This window comes from Lytechinus pictus, chromosome 16, assembly GCF_037042905.1.
Source record: "Lytechinus pictus isolate F3 Inbred chromosome 16, Lp3.0, whole genome shotgun sequence".
NCBI classification, from domain to species: Eukaryota; Metazoa; Echinodermata; class Echinoidea; order Temnopleuroida; family Toxopneustidae; genus Lytechinus; species Lytechinus pictus.
Window position 1 is genome coordinate 15,698,876 of NC_087260.1, and position 10,087 is coordinate 15,708,962.

At 35.6% G+C, this 10,087-nt stretch overlaps 1 protein-coding gene across 4 annotated transcripts; it reads right to left on the bottom strand.

The window, feature by feature from the left end:
* Window positions 1-1,630: 1,630 nt before the first annotated feature.
* LOC129279611 (sialidase-1-like) lies at window positions 1,631-9,718 on the bottom strand. Of its 4 annotated transcripts, XR_010296051.1 has the most exons (5): window positions 7,068-9,718; window positions 6,525-6,619; window positions 3,750-4,644; window positions 1,912-3,454; window positions 1,631-1,802 (listed from the first exon to the last, which is right to left on the bottom strand). XR_010296051.1 is itself a non-coding variant. In XM_054915710.2 (3 exons), exons 1-3 carry the CDS (start codon window positions 7,729-7,731, stop codon window positions 4,234-4,236), a joined length of 1,170 nt encoding a protein of 389 aa, XP_054771685.2. In that variant the 5' UTR covers window positions 7,732-9,718; the 3' UTR covers window positions 1,631-4,233. The 4 variants fall into 4 exon arrangements, 1 of the variants encoding a protein (XP_054771685.2); XR_010296050.1 differs by having other exon boundaries at window positions 1,631-3,454; XR_010296049.1 differs by having other exon boundaries at window positions 1,912-4,644.
* Window positions 9,719-10,087: the final 369 nt, after the last annotated feature.

Sequence of the window (10,087 nt, forward strand, 5' to 3'; positions counted from 1 at the left end):
TTCATGATGTTTTTTTTTTTTTGAGGGGGGGGGGGGTCATGGAATTTTTTTGGTCCAATGCCTCCCCCCCCCCCCCCCAATCTAAACAACGGTGCCTGTGACTATCCATAACCGGTAACAGGTTTGAAACAGAAGTAGGCAAGTGAGATTACAACACATGAATTTTTAAAGGTGCATTTGCTGCAGCTGCATTCTAATTATGTGCACTTTTTGTTAAAATTTGCAACAACAAAAAAGATGGGTTTCCAGATTTTCACAAACCTGTAAGTAAAGAGTGCACCAAATGCAACCATCTAGGAAACGGATGTAGAAGTGTTTTCATTCGAACGTTACTTAATGTCGGAGAAAAAAAATCCAAAATGGAAAGATATCACTTATTAGGTATGCATATAATCATGTGTGGGGGCATTGTGGTCTAGTGCATGGTTATGACTCTCGTCTTGAGGGACGTGGGTTCGATTCCCAGCCATAGCATGTTTTCCTTCAGTAAGAAAATTACCCACATTGTGATGCACTCAACTCAGGTGAGGTGAATGTGTACCTAGCTGGTAAGAAGAAATTCCTCAATTGCTTGATCTTCTAGTCAGCCGAGCTAAAGCCGGGGAATAATGGCAGGGCCTGCTTGGAGAACAGTTTTCGAAAATGAAGTTCCTCCCTGGGTATTTAAAGGACAAGTCCACCCCAACAAAAAGTTGATTTGAATAAAAAGTGAAAATTCAACAAGCATAACACTGAAAATTTCTTCAAAATCGGACTTAAAATCAGAAAGTTATGACATTTGAAAGTTTCGCTTAATTTCATAAAACAGTTATATGCACATCCCAGTCGGTATGCAAATGAGGGAAGTGATGACATCACTATTTCTTTTGTATTTTATTATATGAAATATTCAAAGTTTCTCCTCATTGTCCTGTGAAACAAAGTTTTATTTCTCCCTGAACATGTTGAATTACCATTGCTTGACATTTTATGGTTCAGTCAACGTTGGTCCTTATTGTCAAATCTACAAAAATTGAAATAATGTATTAATTCGAACAATAAAAAACAAAAGAAATAGTGAGGGACATCATCGATTCTCTCATTTGCATGTGACTAAATTGTGCATATAACTACTTTGAGAAAAATAAGCGAAACTTTAAAATGTCATAACTTTCTTATTTTACATCTGATTTTAATGAAATTTTCAGCATTGTGCTTGTCTGATTTTTCTCTATTGATTCAAAACAACATTTTTCTGAGGTGGACTTGACCTTTAAATACTAGTATACCGTTTATTATAGTATTATCATTATTATATCTCGGGAACCAATTCATAACAATTTTGGGCTGCCGAGTGCTGATGTTTTCATGCTTCTCCTAGATATAAATTAGTATAACGATGAAATTCATTTTTATTTTTTTAATTGTGAAGTCATCACCTTGGTTCTCGAAAAGAGTAGTTGGACCTTGAAACAATGATACCTCCCCCTTGAATTTTCTCCAGGCAAAAATAACGGCATTTATTGCATAAAGAAAATCCCCCCTTTACAACCAGGGTTGAATCGGTTTTCAGACATTTCTTCATTATTTGTGATTATAATATCATTCTCTTCTCTCTTTTTAGATAAAACAAACACAAGACTGGTAGATATATTTTCAATGTGAAATTTTATTCGCAAAGGTAAATTACAATATTGCACAATTGAAACTCGACAAAAAATTTTAAGTAAAAATTACTCAAAATCACTGAGAAGAAAAATATTACGTAGGTGACGTGTGATCTGAATAAAATCAATTGGGGCCTGTTTCATGAAGAGTTGCAACTATTGTAACTTTACCATTAATAAAGTATCTACATGTACCATGGTAATATTGATTGTGATATGCTGCTAAACCATGTTAGTGTGGTATTTGCCATAATGGCAAAGTTACAATAGTTGTAAGTATCTATGAAACAGGCCCATGCTCATTTCTAACACAGTTAAATGGTAACTAAGCCTCAAACATTTTTTCAAAGGAAAAAAGGGAATTCAAGAGGACTAAGTGATTTGAATGAAATTGAAAAAACGAACAATATTTTTTATAAACGTGTAAAGTATCTCTTCATGAGATAAAATGTGCATTGAATGAAGATAGAATAAGTACAGAGGGTATAGAAATAAAAAATTACAGAACTAAAAAGAAATAGTAAATTTAGATTAAGTACATGTAGGTTTTTGAGACACTTCTTAAATGTGAAGACAAGATTTCCATGGGGGGGGGGGAGGTGGTCGGTTGCATTGTAAAGGACCCATGTGGATATAAGATTGGCTGCTTACACCCCCCCCTAAAAAAAATGTCCTCTAACATATTTGCTCAAAATTTCATAATTCTCTTATGAGGACATTATAATAATATAACTCCCCAAGAGAAACGGTGTATGGGAAAAAAAATCAATATTCCTGCATATGTATACAATAATTTTTAACACTTGTCATAATCAACTCACAAAGGTTCCAATTCGATATCTAAAATGTACAATCTCTGGGATATCATATTCCTTGAACAACAAAAACTTTGTTACTCCTTATCTGATTAGAACTTTCACCATTTAACCATTTGTTTTGATCTATTTTCTTTCATAAGAAAAAAAATACATGTTTATGTAGTTAACAATTTGTACCAAACAGTGATGAAGAAAATAAAGCATGGGCAACGATAGTCTTTCATGTTGGTTTGAAAATTATGTTGTAGTTGAGACCGACCCCCCCCCCCCATAGAAATACATTACAGGTTCAAACTTCAACAATGAATACATAAATTATTGTCAAAAGTACTCATATAATGTACAGATTTGTCTTCTGGTTGCTAAATAAGTGAACATTACTGAGTAACCTTTTTTTTTACCATACCAATTTATTACCAATGTATACTATACATTTCTAAATTTTTGAATTCTTCAGGTGTAGGTGGTTGACATAAATATACTTTGAAGGAAATTTGTAGTACACCCCTGTACATACTTTACCATCAGTCAAGTGTGCTTCTTTCTCATAATGAAATGGTATTAAAAATATTTCATATTGAAAAACGGATCTGAAAGCCGATTTAAGTTTGAAAATCCCCCTAAAAGTGGCTGCCAAAATGCCACTTAAAAATGTGTGCATAAAAACATTCATGATGATCATAAGGTTTGATCGTGTTCATTTGATAAATTTTGCAATTCTAACTGAAAATCAAATTTGGCCTGGTGCCCAATTACAGTAATATTTGTGCATTATTATTTTTTTTATCAGATATCAAGCATGGAATTGGCTGAAAATTTCAGGATCTACGTGTATAATCTGTGCTTGTTACTTTCTGATATCCAAACACTAAATTTGTAAGAAAGGTGCTCAAATGGCACTTTTTAAAAGTAGTGAAAAACATTACAATTAATAACTTTCATAACATGACAAGAACAATAACAGTACGTATTTCACAATAACAATAACAGCTATGATAAGGAAATGAACATCCCTAGGAAAATTGGTAATATATACCGTGTTAACACGTACATCGGCTTTTGGTTCAGAACCAAAAGCCGATGCAGAATCGGCTTTTGGTTTATTTTGCACCGCGTTTACACGCTGTCACAGCTCACGTTGCAAAAACCTGAAATCATCCGCGCACCAACAATATACGTCATAATAAAGACAACGCTGGCTCCGTGCGCTTCCAAGTACGTCATAATGGTAAAGTAAATGAAATGCGGGTCAATTGTCGATGCAGAATCGACTTTCTGTTTACACGTAGAAAAAAAGCAGATTCTGCACCGAGAGCCGATGCAAGTTAATCACGTTTACACGCAACCAAAAAGCCAATTTTGCATCGGCTCGTGGTTCTGAACCGCAAGCCGATGCAGCATGTAAACACAGTAATAATAAGCTACAATCGGTGAAATCTAGTTAATAGACCTTGCTTACATAGATATCAGCTGCAACTTTTTCCCTACAATCCTGTAAGAAATGGCAATAGCACAAATTACAGAAGCATTCAAAGTCAAATCCATTCAAAAATGGAGGTCATTTTTATTGAATTTCTAATACTTCGAAGTTTGACTCATGGCGTAGTATCCATGTTCACTAGATGGATTAAATCTGTCTGATTCGTCCATCAATCAATATTTTCTTTGGCATTGCAATGTATATTCAACACAACTAAGAATCAGATACTAGTACAACAGGAAATCTGTTTCATGCATTAAATTGGTTGCTCTAAAAACTTGACTTAGGACTAGAGATTAAGCTGGATCCTTACATACGAAATAAACTTTATATCATCTTTTTCATAAACCAGAGCTATGTGATTTTTATCAACATAAGTTAGGCATGAATATCCGCTACCTTTTCCATAAATATTCAAAAGATTTGGATAGGTACTCCCAGCGTCCGTGCTCCAGTGAAGCGTGAGGTTGATCCGAGAAACGATACTGTACGCATTGCTGAAGAATATAAATTGGTCATCATTGAAGTTGAGGATTGACCCACAGACGTCAGGATCGAGTAGTTCTTCTTTCAGTTGAATTGAGGTCGTGGGGAATGACGATCCACCGTCAAAGCTCATCGCTTGGATGCGACACTTGCAGTGATAATTGTAGGTATTCCGCACATTGGCAAGGATCGTCCCATTCTTCAACTCAACAATCTGGATGAGCATAAAGTGACAAAATGGAAAGTCAAAGTCGCAAGACTTTTTTCTGGGTTTGGTAGAAACAAACTAGATTATGGCATCAGTTTGATAAATCAGTATAAAAAGGTCTACACTGTATGTAGCTACTGATCTCAAAACACAATTGCAGGGCCCATTGCCGTGGCCGAGTGGTCTAAGGCGCCCAACTACACCATGGAAGTCCAGGGTTCGATTCTCGGCATGGCCCTTGTCCAAGGCATTTTTTATAATATACATTGCTCTTTTATTTTGATTCAATTAAATGGAAATGCTTTATGCATTATTGAAACTTACGTGTGCACATATATTTTTTAATTAAAAAATATAATATATGAAATATAGCCTAGTGATTGATCATGGGGCTTATTTCTATGATTAATTGCATTGTTTATTGTGCATGCACTGCATGATCATTCTTACAAATTTCCTCACAGTCAAGTGCTAACTAAGCTTTGCGTTATGGAATCCAGGTCATAGAATTCTGCCATGGGCTTAGACCTTCAGCAAGAAATTCATCCACAGAGATCTGCACTCAACAAAGGTGCTCAAGGTAAATGATTATGAGCACCAGCAGAAATCGGTAGCCAAGCTTAACTAGGGCAATAGAGGAGCACCTTGAGCATCTAACAAGGTGGATAACTATGCAATATGAATATTCTATTTTAATATTATTTTCATCGTCATCTTCATTATTATTGCCATTATCATTAGATGAAGCTCTTGGGGCCACATTTCTTTTCTTTAAAGGACTTATTTAAAGGACAAGTCCACCCCAACACAAATTTAATATGAATAAAAAGAGAAAAATCAAACAAGCATAACACTGAAAATTTCCTCAAAATCGGATGTAAAATAAGAAAGTTATGACATTTTGAATTTTCGCCTAATTTCGCAAAATAGTTATATGGGCTATTCCACGGTTACCCACATTACATTTGGAGACACCTTGACTCATACTTGGAGCTGTAACTCCATTATTATTGATAGGAACTAAACATCTCTTTATCACAACATAGTACGCAGTCTGACTATCTTTTGTATAAAAACAAAACTTGGGAAATTTCATTATGCTCCTGGCAAATCTTTAAATGTGTCGGTTACTCATGTTACATGATTTGGACATGCATAAAATGAAAAGTGGACATAAGTGAAAAGTGTCCTCATGCAAGGCTTTTATGAAAGTTGATTATAGCCATTTCAAAGAAGTATATTAGGGAGACAAATTTGTATATAATTAAAAAAATAAAGAACACATGGTTTTTACTAGGGGTGCAGATAAAGTGGTTACTCACGTTACGGTTCAGATGGGCTATATGTACAAAGACACATTGAGCTCATGTCCACCAACCTATGGAATTGCCCATATGCACATTTGGGTCGGTATGCAAATGAGGGAACTGATGACATCGCTCACTCACTATTTCTTTTGTATGTTATTATATGAAATATTCTAATTTTCTCCTCATTGCCCTGTGAAACAAAGTTTTATTTCTCCCCGAACCATTGTTTAGCATTTTATGGTTCAGTCAAGTTGGTCCTTATTGTCAAATCTGTAAAAATTGAAATAGTTTATAATTCAAACAATAAAAAACAAAAGAAATAGTGAGAGACGGACATCATCGATTCTCTCACTCTCAGTTGCATGTGACAAAATTGTGCATATAACTATTTAGTGAAAAATAAACGAAACTTTAAAATGTCGTAATTTTCTTATTTTACTTCTCGTCGCAACCGGATGACATGGGTTCAAATGTCATGTGGTATTTTTTAAAAGTGGAATATAAATCAAGTGTATCTTTTTTACTGTAGCAAATCTACATGTACAAAAATTAGAAGATTTCAAATACATGTTTTACCTGAACTTCACCTGGTACAAAATCTCCAGTTTTCTTTGTCTGACCATATGGAAGACCAGCCAATCCCATACTTATATTCCATATTACACCACCATCTGCAAGTGGAAACACACCAAAACATAGTTCTTTGACACTGAGTCCTTTAAAAAAAATCTAAATCAAATTCCATTCATATTTTGCATAATTTTCAATTTTATAGGTCAAAGGGAAAAAATCCTGTCATTTCATGCACCATTTATTGATCACTGCTTGGGGAAAATAATTGGATTAAAAAAAGCAAATGATGAAACCTTAATGAGGAACCCACGTTTTATCTCTCTCATGAAGGAAGGATCTTGTTGAAAATTTTATTTTTCATTATTTTGAAAATTGAATTGTTGCTCTCAATTTAGAGAAATTTTACAGAAGAACCTTTGCAAAACTTGAATGTGTGAATGCAAACAGCATTTATGCAAATATATTAAAAAATTCATTACGGTTGGCCTAATTAACTTTTTCAAATCAGAGAGAGGAGCTTGCATCGAATATGTCTACTGTACTGACCATCGCTATGAAGGCACAACATTGACCGTTCATCTGCACCGTTTGCACCATCAGCATGTCCACAGGTAATCAGTCTGCCTTTGTGAGGGGGGTGTTGTTTCTGAATCCCATAACCGGGCCCAGGATCGAAATGTAGGTCCATGAGCTTTGGGTTCTTCTCTCCTAAATTCACAGGCTCGGACCAACTGTGACCAAAGTCTGGACTCGTCACCATGAAAACTCCAGATGGCTTTTGCCCAGTGCCATTGCATACTGAATGAACACAGAACGTGTGAATCAACATGGTGTTGTTTGTTATACTGTCAACCAGAACTGTGCCAAGATTCAACCCGTCTGGAACTTTGTAATCGTTGAGAATAAAAACACTCGGTCCCCACGACTGCCCGCTGTTTGATGAGCGGCGCATGGCGATGAACTTCGCCCCGGCATCCGCGGAGCTGTATTTTCGCGCTTCGCTGAAGGCGAGGAGGTCTCCATTTGGCATTTGCTTGATGATGGGAATTCGATAGGTTGAAACTTCGCCTTCGTCCGATGATTCCCAAAGCAGTTGCTCTTCTATCACAAATGGGGTTATCGCATACGTGACTGACAATAAGATTGAGATTATTAAGAACAAATGTCGTAGAGTGTTCAATGCAAGCTTTGCCATGGTTAATTTGATCATGGAGGTAGCCTCCGCAGCGAATACAGAATCATGTGACACTATTCCGCTGTAAACAAAGGTCAGGTGATCATTTACAACAACCTCGTCTCCAAATGCAAGCCTCGACCGGTACGTAGTCTTTATGGACACAGACCCAAATATGATGGTAAATTGCTAATTCGTCTACTGCCAACTCGTCCACTCACCGCATGGTCTACTTTCATTTAGTCTAATGCCACTCCGCCCATCAACATTTTGTCTAACAATCATCTGGTCCATTAACCATTTGGTCTACTGTTAATAGATTATCGTTACACTTAGGCAAAACCGAGAGCATTCTGTTTTGTTCTAAAAGTAATTATAAAACTTCATTTGAATTTGAAGTACGGTATCATACAGTAATAAGATAATTCAGAGGAAAGAATCTGTAAAGTATTTAGGCATTGAGTTGACTAGCTCCCTTTCATTTTCATCTTTAGTATAATCAATCGTGGAAAAAGGCGAATGCCCGTTTGAAATTTCTGTACAGGTATCAAAGTTGTATGGATAAAAAAGCAAGGCGTATTCTCTGTTTTGCTCTTATTCAGAGTTTATTTGACTATGCTAACCCCCATGCTAACCCTGCTTGGTTTAGTGGCATAAGCGAACTCGATAAAAAGAAGTTGAAAATTATACAGAATAAATTGGTTAGATTCATTAACTGTTCTGGTCCCAGAACCCATGTTGGCTACACCGAACTCTCTGGAGCAGGTTTTCTTGAAGTCAACAAAAGATCAAAACAGCTTATTTTGCACCACGTGCATAACATCTATCACAATAGATCGAATCATTACATTGGATCAAACTTTAATCTAGTTACCGAATTACATAACTATAGTACAAGAAACAGCCATTTCAACTTTTGCTGACCAGAAAGGGTAGGTAGTATTGGTAACTCCTATTATTACAATGCTATAAAACATTGGAATTCCCTTCCCAATTAATGATATAAAGGAAATAGGAAACTTTTTGCATTTTAAGAGGAAATTGAAAGAATATCTTTCACTTGAGAGTCAAAGAGAAGATGCAAATTATATGTTATACGGTTGATTTAGCCTGAATACTGATCACGTTCTTTTCTCTTCTCTACCAGGTATTATTATTTATTTTACATAGTTTGATTGAAGCTTTGATATGTCCTTTCTTCTATTCTTTCTATTTCTTTGATCTCTTCCTTCTATTCTCCTCTTCGTGTTATTGTTGTCGCCGTTTTTGCTGTTGTTCTTCTCCTTATTATTTTTCTTCCTCATCCTTTTCTTCCTTCTCCTCCTCCCCTTTCTTCTTCTATTCCTTCTCCTTCTTTTCTTCTTCGTTATATTCTTGTATATATTATCTATATATCTTATTTATTGGTAATAGTAAATTCTGATTTTTTTTTCTTCACTTTTTTAATATGTAAATAGTATAATTTTACCATTTTATTATCTTAATTCTGTATGTCGAGGACCCCACTGGAAATAAGCTTTCGAGCTTTTGTGGGTCATCCTGTGCAAGCCTGTTGTTTTAATGCTACTGTACTATTATGTTATGGTGACTTTCCAAATAAAATCAATAAAATCAATCAATCAATCATCATTTAATTCGTCCCGCATTTCGTCTCATAACCAGTTGGTCTAATCCATTGATCATTTTCATTCATTTTGCACAATTTAACACTTAGTCCAATTAGACCAAATGGTATGACCAACTGGTATATGGACAAAATGGCTATTGGACCAAGTGGTTATAGACGAAATAGCATTGTGGTGAGTGGATGAATTGACGGTAGACCAAATGATAGTAGACGAGTTAATTGGCAATTGGACAAATTGGCATTAGACGAAATTGGAAATAAACCATCATGATTGCGCATCCTTCCGCGAAATTATATTGATTTAATGCATCATCTATCATTAAAAAAAACCTAGATACTAGTAATCCAAAGTGTACGCTCGGCGATATTTCCCTTTATTCATATCCACTAGCTCTTTCTCCCACCCCCCCCCCCCCCCTCTCTCTCTCAACTTCTATCTCTTCCAGCATGCCTCCAATCAGATCGGCGATCACTCCAGCAAAAAAAAAAGACTTTAAACAAGCACTGGTATTAAAGTTATGACATCTTTATGATGTCTTGCTTAAATTATGACATTATGACAGCTATAGTACGCAACACAGTGGCATGCTGAAGGATACCATCTCCCTCAAGTCAGAACCAATTTTTCAAAGAATACTATATTTTATTAAAAGCTTTAAACATTCCTTTCGATTATTTTTAATCATTTTAATATTATATGTTTAAGAGTTCACCAAAACTTTAACTTGGTCGCCCCCCCCCCCTTACCGGTCATGGTGGCTCAGT

What these genes read in the sequence shown, in the direction of transcription:
- LOC129279611 (XM_054915710.2), bottom strand. Translation starts at nt 7,731, where the DNA reads ATGATCAAATTAACCATGGCAAAGCTTGCATTGAACACTCTACGACAT. An exon ending in GTTGTGCCTTCATAGCGATG is followed by an intron (nt 6,620 to 7,067) that starts GTCAGTACAGTA and finishes TTCCACTTGCAG; the next exon opens with ATGGTGGTGTAATATGGAAT. An exon ending in TTGTACCAGGTGAAGTTCAG is followed by an intron (nt 4,645 to 6,524) that starts GTAAAACATGTA and finishes ATGCTCATCCAG; the next exon opens with ATTGTTGAGTTGAAGAATGG.